Source organism: Cervus elaphus, chromosome 21 (assembly GCF_910594005.1).
Source record: "Cervus elaphus chromosome 21, mCerEla1.1, whole genome shotgun sequence".
NCBI classification, from domain to species: Eukaryota; Metazoa; Chordata; class Mammalia; order Artiodactyla; family Cervidae; genus Cervus; species Cervus elaphus.
The window spans coordinates 54,185,803-54,205,275 of record NC_057835.1 but is presented as its reverse complement, the minus strand read 5'-3'; the positions used below and the strand labels follow the sequence as shown (position 1 = coordinate 54,205,275).

Below are 19,473 nucleotides of genomic sequence, written 5' to 3'. Positions count from 1 at the left end.
ATCATTAATTCGCTAAAATATTCTCAAAGGGTAATGGAATTCAAAGCTAAAATTTTAAAATAGACCTACCTGAAGAGAATAGCCTTGATCACACTGAAAGGATACTACATCACCAACCATGTATCTGTCTCCAATTTTAATCCCACTGCTAGGAGTCTGTGGTTCAGGACAGGAATCCAAACCAATAGCTAAGAATAATTAGCAGTAAAATGTAACTTTCAAATGATGAATGCTTAAATCATGCCTAAATTACCAAAATTGAATATTGATGCTATTAAAACTAGATTTACACTGAGACATTAAGGATATTCTGTGAATAAGATTCAACTGTATATGGTTAGAGCAATGTTTTAGGAACTACGCCATAGAGCTATTTGAATTTTCATGGCACCAACCATTAATTAGCTGTGTGATTATACCTAAAATTTCTTTAATTCTCAGCCTAAACATGTTCTGTGAAACAAGTAAAAATTCCTAAAAAGAAACTTGCTAAATAAAAATAATAACTTATTGTGATAATAAAATGGAATTATATTTGTAAAACATTCTAAGTAAAATGACTAAAAAAATATTTGCTATTTTGTCCATATCACTTGGTACCTTTTTCTGAAATGGAGATGATAATTCAAAACACTTCCATTATTTTTACATTAACAACTTATTTTTCAATATAAAAAATAAAAGCATACTAAAAGTAAAATGTATTTCTAAAGTGTTTCATTTAGTTTAGCATTTTTATTGAAGTATAGTTGACTTACAATATTGTGTGTTAATTTATGCTGTATAGCAAAGTGATTCAGTTATTATATATATATATATATATAATACATATTTATATATATACACTTTTTAATATTATCTTCCTGTATGGTTTATCAAAGGATATTGAATACAGTTCTCTGTGCTATACATCAGGATCTTTTGTTTATCCATTCTTTATAAAATAGTTTACATCTACAAACCTCAAATTGCTACTCTGTCCATCCTATCCTCCCTCCCTCTTGGCAACTACAAGTCTGTTATCCATGTCAGTCTGTTTCTGCTTCATAGATAAGTTCTTTTGTGTCATATTTTAGGTTTTACATATAAGTGGTGTCATACAGTATTTGTCTTTTTCTGACTTACTTCACTTAGTATGATAATCTCTAGGTCGATCCATATTCCTGCAAATGGCCTTATTTCTAAAATTATTCATTTGAGCATTTAAATGCTCAAAAATTGTTTGATGTTTTTGCTTAAACATGTGAATATATTACTATTAAAACTCTTTTTATCTTCAATAAAAGCCAATGTTTGTTATCTATTTCTCTATAGTTTACATTTTGAACTAATCTAATATATATCTGACGGCTTCCCAGGTGGAGCTAGTGGTAAAGAACCTGTCTGCCAATGCAGGAGAGATAAGAGACCCAGGTTCAATCTTTGGGTCAGGAAGATCCCCTGGAGGAGGAAATGGCTACCCACTCCAGTACTCTTTCCTACAGAAACCCATGGACAGAGGAGCCTGGTGGGCTATGGTCCACAGGGTTGCAAAGAGTTGAATATGTCTGAAGCAACTTAGCATGCATGCAATACATATCTGAATGGATGAGAGGAAGCAGTCACCACTTCAAAATCATTATGTGTGTGTGTGTTTATAGTCATTATAAATATTCACTGTATATAATCATTTATTAAAAAAGCATTAAAACCTAAATTCTAAAGAATAACAATACTTTGGCCACCTTATGTAAAGAGCTGACTCACTGGAAAAGACCCTGATGCTGTGAAAGATTTAGGGCAGGAGGAGAAGGGGGCAACAGAGGATGAGCTGGCTGGATGGCATCAACAATTCAGGAAAGCAACTCCAGGAGATAGTGAAGGACAGGGAAGTCTGGCATGCCATGGTCCATGAGGTCACAAAGAGTTGGACATGACTTAGTGACTGAATAACAACAAAAAGTATGACAATATCATATAGATTCTTTCACTCCTTGACCATGTTATTTCTCTCTGATATATGCCATCTTACATAACACCACCCTATCTATCATCTTTGTTGCATTTGACATAAATTAACAATGAATAATTATGTAATCAGTTGTTCAATATTTATCCTCTTCTGAGAATATAAATTCCATAAGGGTGACTTAAAGTACACAGTCTTAAGGAAGCACTCAATAAACATTTTTCATAAAGATGAATGAATAGAATAAAAAAGAAAGAGCATCCTATTATATTTCTTAATAAATACAAATGTCTCTCTCTGCAAATGGAAGAAACTTTATCTAAGAACATAATGGTGAGAGTAGCTACAAATTAAAGGATGGAAAATTAAATAAAAGCAGTGACTTGATAGAGTTGTGGCTAGATTGGAAAGTAAGGTAGTAAAGACGAGGAGTAAACTGGTCATTTAGGAATGCACTTGAGGTACTCCGAAAGGAGACTGAGTCATGTGGACCAGAATTTCAATGCTGGTGTCACAATTAGCTAGGTCTCTAAACATATGTCAAGCTCCATGTTTCTTGATCTTTTGTAATCTTGAATTTATAGAACCAGGAAAGTTAAGTTATCATTAAATTGTGACCTACTTTTAAAATTTTAAGAGTTAACGTCTCACTTTCCATATAACTTTTGAAATCCAAGAAAAGACAAAAATGGTGTTACATTTACTCTCATCTCCATTCAACACCCACTAATGAGTCTTATACATTAAATTCATCTGATTTCATAGAAAGCTTTCTAAGAATGATTAACCAAATGAACAGTTATGATGTAAACATATACATCTGGCCAATATGGTTTCACTTTCCTTTTCAGTTCATTTCAGTTCAGTTCAGTCGCTCAGTCTGTGTCTGACTCTTTGCGACCCTATGGACTGCAGCATGCCAGGCCTCACCAACTCCCAGAGTCTACTTTAGAACAAGGAAAAGTAGTGTATTGGATGTTCTGAACAGTACATTTATTATCCTTTACCATTAAGGTCAGTTTTGTGATCATTTTTGCTAAGAAGGCTAAATTCAGTACATGTTCATTTCTCTTTTCTTTCTATCAAGTACTCCAGTCAGGTCATATACATAGAAAACTACTAATTTCCACAAGTGTTGATTTTCTCCTCTGTGAGGATAAAGAAAATAGTGCACAGTGATGCCACAAAATAATGAGACTCGTTTTTAAGAGAGATTTTTTTTTCCATAATGTATGTAGATATAGCAAAATATTTATCAAAGAGTTTTAACTTAAAACATGATATAAACTCTATAGACTATACAATAACAATTTTGTATGTTAAAAATTCATATATGCAGATAATCATAGAGAAAAATGACCAAAAGGAAATATGTGAAATATTAGCAGTAGTTAAGATTCTTGATATGAAATTATTGGTGATTTTTATACACTTTCTTATATATTCCTGCATTTCTAAAACTTATATAATGGAATGCAAATAATAACATCACTTATCTAGTAGATGGATGTATCTTTCCTTTTCCCTGATGCCGGGAAAGATTGAAGGCAGGAGGAGAAGAGGGTGACAGAGGATGACATGGTTGGATGGCATCATTGACTCAATGGATATGAGTTTGAGCAAACTCTGGGAGACAATAAAGGACAGGGAAACCTGGCGTACTACATTCCATGGAGTCACAAAGAGTCAGACATGACTGAGCAACTGAATAACAATAAAATCTAGTAGATAAATTAGAATTAGTAGGGAATTTGGGGGTATAAAAACATATTGCCTTCTACTTTCCTAGAAAAGCTTGAGTTTGACCCCCTAATCTGTTTAATAAGATTGTCTCAGGGAAGGAAATAAGGTAATGAAGGAATTAGATAAGAAAGAGAAGTCATATATTGACAACCCCTCTCATTTTTTTCTTTTTGCATTCAATTATTTTACATGCACTAAAGAAAATAAAACAGAAATATCTTTAAAAAACTGCAGTTCATATTTTTAAGTCATTTTTTTAATTTACAAAACTGAGTGATTAAACTCAGTAGTTTAAAAATGTCTTCTTTATTATTTTTCATTGCTTTCTAAGTAACAATACCAGTAGGTTATTTGCAGGAATCAACAAAGAAAAGGTATTTGTAAAATGTTTCAAACAGCTCTCTCCTGCTTAACTAAGCTTAGCCAATCAACATACTGAGTCATTTTCATCTTTATGAGTATAAATTTTGTAAAATTGTGTCTTTGGCAATCAAAGATGCTCTTTGAATGAACTTTTTTAATGGGAATTGGTTCAATGAATTAGGTGCTATAGCCAAAAGCAAATAAAATGAGTACAGGGAAAAATCCACATCAAAAATTGCACAGAATTAATTATATCTGCTGTTAAATTACTGTGGGCAGTTACCCTGACTGAAAACATTAAAACCTCAGTCCAATTTTCAAAATGTATTTATAAACAAAAATATTCTTTCTAATTTTGTTCACAAAGCAATCTGAAGGAGAAAATGGTGTAAGTCATAACATTTGTATTTGATCATTTTGAATATATACATATATAGTATTCCATAATGATTTTAATGAGTCCTTAATGCAATGAGAGAGGGAGAAAGGGAGAAGAAGGAAGTTTAATTATTGCTAAGACTTCCAGCAACACTGTTATGTAAAAAGAAAAAAATAACACTTCATGAATTTGACATGACAATCCATGTACAAATTTTTTGAAAATAACCAAAAACCCAGGATTTATATTCTGCAAATGCAAGTGACTTAAGATACACAGGTTCCATCCCTGGGTCAGGAAGATCCCCTGGAGGAGGGCATGGCAACCCACTCCAGTATTCTTGCCTGGAGAATCCCCTGTGGACAGAGAAGCCTGGCGGGCTACAGTCCATAGGGCTGCAAAAAATCGGACATGACTGAAGTGACTTAGCGCGCATGCAAGAGAAATCAACAGAAACTGAACCATATGTCTTTGGACCAGTGCTTGTATTCAATGATAGTGAAGATCTTATTTTAAAAATACTGCAGGTCTTCAATATGAAATTTTTCTTTAAATAATGGATACAAAATAACTATTATTTCTAGGTTTATACCATATTTAATGATTTTTAATATAATTATCACTTGGCATTTAATATTTATCATTATAAGATAATGGTTTGAGAATAATGTAGAAGTTGGTGATAACGGATGAATTCAATATGAGCTGGGCTACTAGTTGCAGGTCTTGGAGAAATCAGCAATGATAAGTATACAGACTTTTTCAACAGAATGTACCTTGTATTAACCAATCTACTAAACAAAATTTGTCACATATTATTATGTAACATGTACATGTATATTTTAACTCTGTTTATTTAACTTATATGCAGAGTACATCATGAGAAACGCTGGGCTGCATGAAGCACAAGCTGGAATCAAGATTGCCGGGAAAAATATCAATAACCTCAGATATGCAGATGACACCACCCTTATGGCAGAATGTGAAGAGGAACTAAAAAGCCTCTTGACAAAAGTGAAAGAGGAGAGTGAAAAAGTTGGCTTAAAGCTTAACATTCAGAAAACTAAGATCATGGCATCTGGTCCCATCACTTCATGGGAAATAGATGGGGAGACAGTGGAAACAGTGTCAGACTTTATTTTTTTGGGCTCCAAAATCACTGCAGGTGGTGATTGCAGCCATGAAATTAAAAGACGCCTACTCCTTGGAAGGAAAGTGATGACCAACCTAGATAGCATATTAAAAGGCAGAGACATTACTTTGCCAACAAAGGTCCGTCTGGTCAAGGCTATGGTTTTTCCAGTGGTCATGTATGGATGTGAGTGTTGGACTGTGAAGAAAGCTGAGCACCGAAAAACTGCTGCTTCTGAACTGTGGTGTTGGAGAAGACTCTTGAGAGTCCCTTGGACTGCAAGGAGATCCAACCAGTCCATCCTAAAGGAGATCAGTTCTGGGTGTTCATTGGAAGGACCAATGCTGAAGCTGAACTCCAGTACTTTGGCCACCTTATGGGAAGAGCTGACTCATTGGAAAAGACCCTGATGCTGGGAGGGATTGAGGGCAGGAGGAGAAGGGGATGACACAGGATGAGATGGCTGGATGGCATCACCAACTCGATGGGCATGGGTTTGGGTAGACTCCAGGAGTTGGTGATGGACAGGGAGGCCTGGCGTGCTGCGATTCATGGGGTCGCAAAGAGTCGGACACGACTGAGCGACTGAACGGAACGGAACTGAACTGAACCATATGACATGATGGCTATAGTTAACACTTTTCTATGATATATGTTTGTTAAGAGAGTAGATCTTAAAGGTTCATTACAAGGAGAAATGCTTTCTTCCCTTTCTTTTTACTGTATCTATATGAAATGATAGATGTTAACTAAACCTATTGTATTAATCATTTCACAACATATATAAATTGAACCACCTTTTCTGTATACCTTAAATAGTGATGTATGTCAACTATTTCTCAATAAAGCTGGAAAAAGATTTTTTAAAGTATTTGCAGACCAAAAGGTAGAAATATTAATCTCTGTTTTCTAGAATTTTATTACTCAAAATCAAATGTTTTTTCATCTATGGAAATCAAAGATTAGAATAGATGTAAAAATGGGATTCTAAATAATTTTTGTCTGCTATAGAATATTTCTTCTGAATTATGTATCTGGAATACATATTAAGAGAACACTGAATTTATAGTCAGTTTTTTATTGATTATTATAGTTTGTCTAACCTCTAAATCCTAACTGGCAAATAAATAACTTTGAGAAGACATTTAACCCATTTCTAATCCTTTGGAAAATAGTCTTCAAAGTCACCTTGGAAGACAAGTATGTAATCCTAAATTCAAAAGTTTCCAGAAAGGATTACATAATCCTTCAATAACTTTTAACAGCTTTTACTGGCAGAAAAAAATCTTTACCCAAACTGAACTTTTCTTCATGAATCTCTTGAATTCTCTTCAAAATTCCTACAGAACATCCTTAGTCTGTTGACTAGGCCTATGCTCAGTGTTCCAGTATGGTAGGCAGGATTTTTACTACCATTATGTTATACTTGCAAATATGTTATGTTACACGGCAAAACGAATTTGTGGATAAAATTAAGAAGGCTAATAAGCTGACTATAAAATATAAAGATTACTGAGTGATTATTGGATGATTACATACATATAAATGTTGTATCCATCTACCATTTTTTTTCTTATGTTGCAAGTAGCACCAAATGAACCTTTCATATGTTTCATTCTTTTTTTTTCAATTGGAGTATAATTGGTTTACAATGTTTTGTTAATTTCTGCTGTACAACAATGTAGATCAGCTATAAATGTATAAATCCCCTTCCTCTTGAGCCTCCATCTCACCCACACCTCCTATCCTATCCCTCTAGGTCATCACAGAGCACTGAGCTGAGCTCCCTGTGTTATTCAGCAGCTTCTTACTATCTATTTTACACAAGGTACTGTATATATGTCAATACTACGCTTTCAATTTGTCCCACTCTTTCCTTCCCCCACTATGTCAACAAGTCTGTTCTCTACATCTGTGTCTCTATTCTTGCACTGTAAGTAGGTTAATCCATGCTACCATGCTTATAGATTCTATATATATATGCATTAATATATGGTATTTGTTTTTCTCTTTCTGACTTACTTCCACTGTGTATGATAGACTCTAGGTTCACCCACATCACTATGAAAGACCCAATTTCATTCCTTTTTATGGCTGAGTAATATTTCACTGTATATATGTACTACAACTTCTTTATCCATTTATCTCTCAATGGACATTTAGGTTGCTTTCATGTCCTGGCTACTGTAAATAATGCTGCAGTGAACAGTGTGGTACATGTGTCTTTTTAAATTGTGGATTTCTCAGAGTATATGTCCAGTAGTGGGATTGCTGCATCATATGGTAGTTTTATTCCTAGTTTCCATTTGTATGGAAACACAAAAGACCCTGAATATCCAAAACAAACATGAGTGAGTTTCATTCTTGAAAGCTTGTCCCTAAACTGGTACTATCATTAGTTAAATTAGGAAGTATTTTTGGTTCCTAGATTCCACTACAAGGTGTGCTGTTTAATATTACAGATAAATACAAGTAATTATGTTGATCTTTGTTTAATTCCATGTCTAAGTTCTAAAAATCAAACAAAAAGTCTAAAAAATTAATCAGCTTGCCAAAGAAATTAAGAAAAACTATGATCATATACAAAGAGATATGATCTAAAGTAAAAATCGAAACACCAAAACATGATAATCATCCTCTACACTTCTCTCTTTCTCATCTCCAGCACTGAACTGGCCATAAATCTTTCAATTTTACCTCATTATTTCCTGCATCTTTTAACATTTCATTTACAAAACCACAACAACCATCTTCAGAGTTTCTCATTTGAACCATTGCTACTCATTTTCTTCAGGATATTTTCTTCCTGCAACGCATTCATCACTTTTTAAAATAAAAGGGACTTTGAAATTTCTATCTTATTCCTCAAATTGAAACCCTTTCAATGAATCTCTTCTTTCTGCAAAATAAACTTGTCTGTCATCTCCTGAATCTAATCTTCCATAACAACTCCAGTTATGTGGGTTCATCTCATTATTAGAAAAGCATGATATCTACTGAGGGTTTGCTATGTACCTGGTCCTATGAGAAACACTTTGTATGGTTGATCTTATTGAACTCTGACACAATCTTTCAAATAACATGCTATTATTATCACATATTACAGGTGAGGAAACTGGGTTCTTAGGGAAACTTAGAAATCACCTAATGTCACAAAGCCATCAATGGCAGTGCCAAGACAGGAACCTAAGTCTGATTCCAGCATAAATTATCCTATGTCCACCTACATTCCAGGAAGGGCTTCCCTCATGGTTCAAGCAATAAAGAATCTGCCTGCAATGCAGGAGACATACGTTCAATTCCTGGGTCAGGAAGATCCCCTGGAGAAGGGTAAGGCAACCCATTTCAGTACTCCTGCCTGGGATTTGGAGCCTGGAAAGCTACATACATGGGATTGCATAGAGTCAGACCCAATAAATGACTAACATTTTCACATTCTAGGAGGTCCTTTAAAAGTGCCAAGCTATTTTCATAGCTATACTTTAATTCTTACCTGGAAAAAAAGCAATTATATTTGTCCTTTGGTGAAGTCTTCCCTTACTCTACCACAAGTAACCCCTAAGAGTTTTGATCACTACCTTCTCTGTGTCATCATCTACATTACATATGATATCATATTTTAGCCATTGTGAAAGTAACTTTGGGAAGTTGATGAAAGTACACATGGTTTGCTGAATCTCATAAAGACTGACTTATCTACTGGGGTGGAGTCTCATTATCTGGATTTTCAATAAGACTTTGAGATAACTATAGTGTACAATTATTAGAAAAGCATCAACTTACATAAACTATACTTACAGTCTTTACACTGTAATTTTGCAATTATTGCTGTTTCTATGTCCTTGTTTTCAGTTACTCTGAAGCTTTGTTTTTTTTTTTTTTTTTTTTAGGACTGGATCTGATAGAAATATGTAGTACTTACATTTAGAAAGTATACCTAACATCTAGTAGCTATTCAATAAAAATTTGATAAATAAACAAGTGAGTTTGTTCTCACATTTGGGAGGCAATAAGGAGATGAGAAGAAATGAATTGCTGCCTTTTTACAGTAGATAACAGGAAAATAATTATATGAAATGATCAAAGTGGGCCTTTAGAAATATCAATGAGACTAAGGCATGAGAATGATAAATTGAGCAGAAGGAACATCAGATTTCTATGATCATAATCATAATAACACATTTCAAAGTTAAAATGACATGGTCCAAAGTTAAAGGAGCAAAATTGAACTATATGACAAAAATCAGCCACTTGTCAGCATTTCCCTTTTAAGTAAATACAAAATAAGGCTTATCTGTCTAATATGTTGTGCCATCATATAATCGAGATTGTTTTTTTTCCCTGAAAAACCTCATGAGTGAGTAGGAAACTCAGATAGAGAAAACACTCACTTGCTAGAAGGAATCTCAGCCAAATTTCCTTTTCCCAAGATAGAACACCTGCCATGTTTCCTGAAACCTTTACAACTTGAAATATTCCTTTAGGAATTCAGAAGGAGCCTACTTTCATGGTTAAAAAGAAAGAAAACACAAAATCTGTCCTTTTTATAGCAAATGTTAATGTCTTTTGCATCTGTTGTTGGTATTCATAGTGTGATTATGAGACTGTTATTTCCCCAATGTGATTACTTCCTTATGTTACCCTGTGGGCAGAACTTTTATTTCAGGGATTTTCAGAAATGAAATACCAAAGATGTGCAGTAAAATGGGTATCTTCTCAATTCAGAAAAGTTAATAGACGTACCTTATTTGTAATGCACACACACACACACACACACACACACACACATTATTTTTTCCAGTACCCTACTGGTTAAATATTCTGCTTTTTCTAAATATTGAAACTAATTTATAAAAAATTTTCTTAAAGGTCCTGTTTCTATTCATTTAAAATATACAGTTTTCTCTTACAGAGGTTACTATGTTCTTATATCTCAACCAGTGATTTTGGAGGCTTCTGCGTACATAAGGAAGTTCTTTAAAATGTTTATGTTTAGTTAATATGGTCTGCCCCCACAAGTGGACAGATTCTTAAATTACCACAAACGAAATATTCCCCCACTAAGGAGATATTTAACTTATATGCAGAGTACATCATGGGAAATGCTGGGTTGCAGAAAGCACAAACTGGAAACAAGAGTGCTGGGAGAAATATCAATAACTTCAGATATGCAGATGACACCACCCTTATGGCAGAAAGTCCAGAACAACTAAAGAGCCTCTTGATGAAAGTGAAAGAGGAGAGTGAAAAAGTTGGCTTAAAGCTAAACATTCAGAAAACTAAGATCATGGCATCCGATCCCATCATTTCATGGCAAATAGATGGGGAAACAATGGAAACAGTGACAGACTTTATTTTCTTGGGCTCCAAAATCACTTCAGATGGTGATTGAAGCCATGAAATTAAAAGATACTTACTCCTTGGAAGGAAAGTTATGACCAACCTAGACAGCATATTAAAAAACAGAGACGTTACTTTGCCAACAAAGGTCTGTCTAGTCAAACTTACGGTTTTTCCAGCAGTCATGTGTGGATCTGAGAGTAGGACTATAAAGAAAGGTGAACGCCAAAGAATTGATGCTTTTGAACTGTGGTATTGAAGAAGACTCTTGAGCGTCCCTTGGACTGCAAGGAGATCCAATCAGTCCATCCAAAAGGAAATCAGTTCTGAATATTCATTGGAAAGACTGATGCTGAAGCTGAAACTCTAATACTCTGGCCACCTGATGGGAAGAACTGACTCATTTGAAAAGACCCTAATGCTGGGAAAGATTGAAAGTGGGAGGAGAAGGGGATGACTGAGGATGAGATGGCTGCATGGCATCATCAACTCACTGCACATGAATTTGAGTAAACTCTGGGAGTTGGTGATGGACAGGGAGGCCTGGCTGGCGTGCTGCAGTCCCTGGGGTCACAAAGAGTTGGAGATGACTGAGCGACTGAACTGAACTGAACTGAATATGGAGAACTAGTATTTCCAAAGATGGCCCAAAGCCATCTATAGAATCAATACAATCCTTACTAAAATTCCAATGGGATTTTTTTTTTCAAATAAATAAGAAAAAAAAAAAAGGCTTAAAATTCATGAGAGTGAAAGCATTAGTCATGTCCAATACTTTGTGACCTCAGGGTTTTCTGCCTCTGGAATTCTCCAAGCAAGAATACTGGAGTGGTAACCATTCCCTTTGCAAGGGGATCTTCCTGATATAAGGATTGAACCCTGGTCTCCACATCACAGTCAGATTCTTTATAGTCAAAGCCACCAGGGAAGCTCCATATGGGACCACAAAAGTTTCCAAACATCCAAAGTAATCCCGAGAAGGAACAAAACTAGAAATATCATTCTCTCTGATTTCAAATTGCACTGCAAAGATATTATAACTTAAATAGTATGGTACTGGCATAAAAATGCACACATAGACCCATGTAATTGAATTGAGAGCCCAGAAATAAACCCTTGCATATACAGTCAACTAATATTTGATGAGCGAGACAAGAATATTCAAGATGGAAAGGTGAGTCTCTTTAATAAGAAAAATTTAAATAAGCCAGACATAGAAGGACAAATGCTACATGATACCACTTATACAGAGTATCTAGAATAGTCAACCTCATTAGACATGAAAATAAAATGGTGGTTTCTAATGGCTGAGAAGAGGGAGAAATGAGGAGCTGTTGGTCAACTGGTCTCATTTAAGCAAGGTGAGCCAAGTTCTAGAAATCTGCTGTACAACATAGCACCTATAGTTAACACTACTGCATTGTGCATTTAAGATTTTTGTAAAGAAGGCAAATCTTATGTTAAGTGCATTTACAATTAAAAAAAAAGAAAATACCTGTAAATTCTGATTAAAATCATCAGAACTTTATACACATAATTTTGTAGTTGAATTAAATAAACACTTCAGAATCTTAAAGTAAGACAACGTTCTATTTTGACAAAGTCCATTTAATTTATATATTCAGAAAAGCAATATTCAAAATTAATATGTTTTACTCAATTTTCTTGAACAGCACGTAATATTTTATTTACCTGTGTATTCAAGGTGAAATCCTGCAGCAGAAACACTGATGTCTGATTGAAAATTTAAATATAGATTATTAGATGTACTATTCAAAAGATGGGGTATTGTTGTTCCTGAAATGATAATTGAAAACATGGTTCAGTGATCACATAATAAGTAATATAATAAAACTAACTTAATTATTAATCAGCCAACAAGTTATCACTGAAATTATATATTATTAAAATGTTTTATAGGAATTTTTAAATAAAAATATTTCTCACATATTTGTCTTTCATATTACTGTTCTTGCCTATCGCCAAGGAGACAGACCTTTGACAGCACATTAGACAGCTCGCTAAAATAGGTAACAGCAAACAAAGCTGTTGAAAAGCAGAAAATTTTACTAGTCACCTAAAATAAATATTTTGAATTTCATGTGGATTTCAGTAATTCATGTACAAGATAATAAATTTAGTTTTAAAATTTGCATGTGTTTTTATGAAATAATAACAAGATTTTACATGTGTTTAAAGAAATATTCATTTATCACCCCTTATTGTGATATTTAAATATATACACTTTCTTCTATATCAGGTGAAGTATCTTGATATTTCTTACACGAACAGCAAAGCTGGTTGTTAGCATTAAAAAAAATGCCAATTATGAACTAGTGCTAGCCTTGTCTCTTAGCAAATGCTTTATAATCTTGTTTCCTGAACTTCTATAGGAAATCAACTTTAATTTATTCAATTATTGAATTGAAAATATCTGCTTGAACCAATTACTTTTTGACTATCTGACATTAATAGTTTAAGATCCTTAAGATTACAACTCAAGCAATTTCAAATGACAAGCATAAAAATAACTGTCAACTGTGTCTCAAGATAAAATTCAACAAGCATATGAGTTGACAGTGCTGCCAACATTTTTCTGGTAATTTTCTAGTTACTTCATACTTACTTTCCACAACACTATGTACCTTAACCACTGAGTCTTCTATAAGAGAAACCAGGACAAACTCATTACAAAACACACAATTGTTTCCCCCCACCCAGCTGAACTTGTTCTCTGCCTTATACTGTCCTAACTGAATCAGTGAAGACAGAGCTGAACAGAAACTCAAAGGTCACTCTGACTGTCTTTGATCTCTTAGAAGATCTTAGTGACTAAGAGCTTTGACTGTGGAGTCACACCAGCTGGGTTCCAGTCTCATTCTAACGTTAGATGTACAACATTGGGCAACTTAATTTCTTTTAGTGTCAATCACCTACCAGGGCTGCTGGAAAGATCAAATGAGGAAATGTATGACAAGCTTCACACAGAGCTAGCACTTGGCAATCAACAGCTGTTATTATTTATCACTTTTTATCATTTAGTTATTGTACTTATCATTCAGAAAGTATTATACTAAGTCTATTACAGACAAATGCATACATACAAAAATTCTTACAATTTATCCAAGAAAAATTTCTTTCTAAATCTATTTCCAGAATATTTGTAATGCCTAAACCAAATTACTCTTACTCTAGATACTTCTTCTTTGCTTTCTTCAATGGTGTTACTGAAAAGTAGATTAACATGCTCCATTTTAAAATCTATTAAAAACTTTATGACACTCAAAATTCTGTATCTGAAACATGTAAGTTCATAGTTTAGCCATGTTTACTTTTCTAGAGTTAAACACTATAACCAAAATTAAAGTAAAACCTACAGTTAAATTTAAAATGAAACTTCATTTCACCCTAAATATGTTGTAAGAAGCTGTTAGATTAATGCACAAACTACCTTCACAAACCATAACAAATTATAAAATCTTCTGGTCTTGATACATATGTATATAGTATTAATCTTATATAATTTAATTCATTTCATAGAATTAATTTCTTATTCTCTTTATTCTCATACAACAGTACCTTGTAGCACATACCATGTTACATAATCTCTATAATTGTTTTAATGGCTGCATAACATTCTATCAAGTGACTATATTATAATTTTCAAGCATTGTCTAATTTTTAACTATTACTTCTCATCCTTTTTTTTAAGGGAGAGGAGCATATATACTATTCTTGAGTCAAGGCTCAGCTAAAAATATTACTATTAACACAAAAAGCATCAATAAATAATTACACAAATACAGTAACAATGTATAGTAAGGCTTTAAATAGCAATTTCAATTTCATTGTCTTTAAAGCCTTTCAAACTTCTACCTTGTAGTTTAGTTCTTTGCATATAGTTTGTAAAAAGCAAAATTAAAACCACCAAGTCAGAGATCTAGGGAGTGCTTTAGAGAGAGAGGGAGAGAGATTTTACATTCCTAATTATAATGTATTTTAATTAAACTTAGTTCTCTATTTACCTGAATAACTTCCAAGTCTTGGGGCATTGTTGTCTCCCCCATCATAAAAGTCCAGAGAATCCCAATTATGTTCTGTAGCAAAGCTGACAACTTGCACCTATGAAATAATAATTATCTGTAAGAACACATACTTCTAATGCGATGCGTATACTATAGTCCACTCGACTCTTCTGGAAGAGAGAGCTCAAAGCCTGGACGATATGATTGTGGCTCTCCATGGAAGGATTTTAACAGAAATGATCATTGCCTTTATGGCACTGGCATACACACACTGACTTTTATAATAAAAGCCTCTGAGGCATCTAGCAGTGTTCACTATTGGTTATAGCATTGAGAATGTCCGTCACCACCTTATTGCGTTAATCCAATGTCTTAGTGCCTAGAATCTGAATTAAGCCATGTTCCAAACAATTGATTAATTTTTGTTTTGTTTTGTTTTAGAGTGTTTGATTCTTGTGTCCTGAATTTTCTCATCTGCTTTACCTATTAGGATATAAGCAGATTTTTGGTCCACACAGACCACCATATAATAATCTATAATATATATGCTTTTTGAACTAGATTTATCCTGGATACATTTTATTATGTTTTACTTTGTATAACCTTTGTTAAATTTCCTGTTTTTATTGTATTTTTACAAATTAATATAATAATCCCCCATGTGTATTTTTGATATATTTAAATATGAATAACCAAAAATAATACTTTATAACTGATTTGGATATGTCTTTTAAAGATTAGTTTTATAAATGACTATATTTTTATAAACAGCATCATAATAACTAAATCACTGTGAAGATTCACAAAGTTGATAAGGGAAATGCTGAGTATAATTCTCTCATGTCTATTAAATTTTATCTAAAGAAAGAGGCATGTGTTACTTTGTTGCACTTCACTTGGCACAGCTTGAATTTTTGCAAGAACCCACAGAACCCTCACAACTATGGATGTTATCTATTTTTTTTTGTCTATTACATATTTTATAGTTTAGGAGAAGGTAAAGGAATAGTGTTATTCAAATAAATTTATTTTTATTTAGCTAAGGTCTGTAATAAATGTAAACATTTCACTCATTTACTAAATACTTCTAACAATTGTATTCATTAAAAATTTTCTTATCCACAAAATAGGCCATCACCATTCTTCCATTCAAATAAATGCTTATACCTCTTTTCCAGAGGTGAGCGCCACATGGCAACAGATACCCTGCCTGTGTGACAGGCGTTAGGCTGAAAGGCAATGTTCCAGGACAGGAGGAAGACTGGAATTAAAACTGTATGATTGCAATATAATCACCAGCTCCTTAAAAAATGGTCAATTCTCTCTTCATATCTGACTTTTCCTTCTTTTCAAGTCAAGAAAAGAAAAAGTCACATTTGGCTTTAAAAAACAAGAAAAAGTAAACAGAAGTAAGGATTTTTGTAGGAGTTGATATTTGAAATAAGCAAAATGTACTGCGAGGTTCCACACTGAAAGAAGTTATTGAGTCAGTAAAAATGTAGAAGAGACAAGCCATGGGGTAGATTTAGTGAACCATCAGTAATCAGATTTAGCCACAGTGAAGGGCATTTACATAGAAGAAAATATGTAAAAAGTTAGAAGAAGTAGAAAAAAGAAAGAATAAAGATTAATGGATAAATACAAGAAATATTAGAATTCTGGGGTTTGAAACTTCCTGGTTCCCTCTACTCCATAGCATGTAACTCTAAAAGAATTGTTAATCTCTCTGTGCCATAGATCTCTTACATTAATCACTTTAATAAAGCACCTATTTACAGATTTGTTGTAAAATTTAAAGTAATTTTACCTTAGAATAGTGCCTAGTATGAACTGAGGATTTAATGTATCTTAGCTAAGGGAGAGAAAGAGAGAGAGAAGGGCTATATAGACTGAATACCAGCATAATAATTATGCAATTGAGGAGTATTCATTGAAGGTTTTAGAAGGTGAATTGAGGGAGCCTAATCAGGACTATGGTTTAAGTACAGAACTACTGCAATTAGTAAAGAAAATAAAAATGAAAAGACAATTTTAATGTTGATTCCAGTGACCCACATGAGAAGCAAAGAAAGATTAATAAAGTAGGCTAGTAGCCAGGAATGGTAGAAAGGGGGACCTAGATGTCACATGCGTTGCTATAGTAGAAATTACTGCTTTCTGTGTGATATGAATAGGAGAGGGAAGTGACAGAAAATATTTTAAAATATTTTCCCCTGAGTTTTTGAGATCAGAGGGATGGCAAAATCAGAAATGTAGATATCTCCAGGAAAACTTATTACCTTTGTAAGAGGAAGGAAATCTGTTTAATTCTGGACATTTATATGTGAATATGACTCGCCAAAATAATAAGGTTCTGATCCCTTGAGCCTATAAATATTGCCTTGTATGGGAAAGAATCTTTCAAATGCGAATAAACTAAATATCTTGAGATAGGGAGACTATCCTAGATGATTTAAATGAGCCTTAAAGGCAATCACAGATGATCTTATAAGATGTCAAGGAAGATCTGACATAGAAGAAGAGAATGCAATGTGATCAAAGAAGCAGAAATTGAAGGGATGTAGTCAGAGGAGAAGTGGATGACAGAGGATGAGATGGTTGCATGGCATCACTGACTCAACGGACATGAGTTTGAGCAAATTCAGGGAGACAGTGAAGGACAGGGAAGCCTGGCGTGCTGCAGTCCATGGGGTTGCAAAGAGTCACACGAGACTTAGTGACTGAACAAGTCAGAAGCCAAGGAATGATGGCAGCTACCAGGAACCGGAAGAGGCAAGGAAAGGAGTCTTCCCTGGGGCCTGCGCAGAGGGGAGGTGGAGGGCGGCAGGAGCGCAGTCCCGTCGGCACTGCTGTTTCAGTGCGGTACGACTGACTTGGGACTTGCAGCTTCCAGTACCATGAAAGAATAAAGTTCAGTTGTTTTAAACTTTTGAGTTCATGCTTTGTTACAGAAGTCACAGAAAACTAATGCAATTTGCCAGTAGGATTCTGGGCAAGTTGTGAATGTTGTTTGGCATACATAGAGGTGTAGGAGAGTTAAGTAAATGGTTGAAGATTCATTATGACGGAAAGTTAAATAAGAGTCAAATAAAAGCCGTTAAAAGGAGAAGATACAGACTCAGTGTTCAGAAGAACTTTAGATTAGATGGAGTTGTCCATTATGACAACAGGACAACTTTATGAGGTAATGAATTTTCAGTAACTAAAACCAGATATCCCTTATGCTGCTGCTGCTGCTAAGTCGCTTCAGTCGTGTCTGACTCTGTGCGACCCATAGACGGCAGCCCACCAGGCTCCGCTGTCCCTGGGATTCTCCAGGTAAGAACACTGGAGTGGGTTGCCATTTCCTTCTCCAATGCATGAAAGTGAAAAGTGAAAGTGAAGTCACTCAGTCGTGTCCAACTCTTTACAACCCCATGGACTGCAGCCTACCAGGCTCCTCCATCCACGGGATTTTCCAGGCAAGAGTACTGGAGTGGGATGCCATTGTCTTCTCTGGATATCCCTTATAGAGACATCCCTTATACAGACATCCAAATCCCATTTTACTTTAAAGATTGCTCTTTGCTTGATAATTCTGTTACTATTAATTGTAGCTCCTTTGAAATTCTCCCTCCAATATACCTTGCTAAAACATACAGGGTAAAAAATGAATATACTCCTCCCACTCATGTAATAGAAACATAATAAGTTAGTTTATTTGTTGAGGGTATTTCCCAAAAATTCTCAATCATTCTATTTGTAACTTTTTCAGCATTCCAAATGTTTCTTCTCTCTACTAGTGGTTATCCCATTTCATATATGATTTATCAAATATTCATATAAATCTTTATTTGCACATATGTTTAGCACAAAAAAATGAAAGATAATAAACATTACTTTAAATCTGGTGTACTAGCCAGGTTGCTTTTAGGTGAATTTAGTGAAATTTCAAATATGTCCTACATTATGTGTGTGTGTGTTATAATTTTCTATGATTTAGTGATACATCTAAAACTATGCTCAGTCCCTCAGTCATGTGTGACTTTGTGACCCCATGGACTGTAGCCCACCAGGCTCCTTTGTCCATTGGATTTTCCAGGCAAGAATACTGGAGCAGGTTGCCATTTCCTTCTCAAGGGACATATAAAATTAGCAAGGTTAATTAGGAAAAAGCACTTTGTAGTTATACACAGTATTTACATTAAAATATGCTTCACAATCTGTAACTTTGATCAATACTATGCTAAACTCAAATTTTGTTTTCTAAGGTACAATCATTAAATACAATGCTACTTCAATGAAAGATCTTATAGCATCATTGATACAAGGTTTCTAGTTGTGAACAGTGTTTGCCAGGACAGTGATAGAGAACATAACATTATCTTCAGATGTCATGTTAGTCCATTATTCTATGTTAACTCCTTAAAGTCACCTAAAACGTCACTGCTTTTGGAAATATTCATTGGTTTATTTGAAAAATAATTACTGAGCACAGACCGCTAGGCTCTGTGCTAGCTGTCAGAAAAGATTTAGTTACTTACCCCATGAACTTACAGGTAAT

At 34.3% G+C, this 19,473-nt stretch overlaps 1 protein-coding gene across 1 annotated transcript in view; it reads right to left on the bottom strand.

Annotated features, from left to right (window-relative positions):
* CSMD3 (CUB and Sushi multiple domains 3) overlaps positions 1-19,473 on the bottom strand; it is a 1,322,573-nt gene that overhangs the window by 140,156 nt on the left and 1,162,944 nt on the right. Inside the window, exons 37-39 of the mRNA XM_043879976.1 lie at positions 14,931-15,027; positions 12,598-12,702; positions 70-188 (exon numbers count right to left, since the gene is read on the bottom strand). Of these exons, the coding sequence (XP_043735911.1) occupies positions 70-188; positions 12,598-12,702; positions 14,931-15,027 (321 nt within the window). The remainder of the gene's footprint in view (positions 1-69; positions 189-12,597; positions 12,703-14,930; positions 15,028-19,473) is intronic.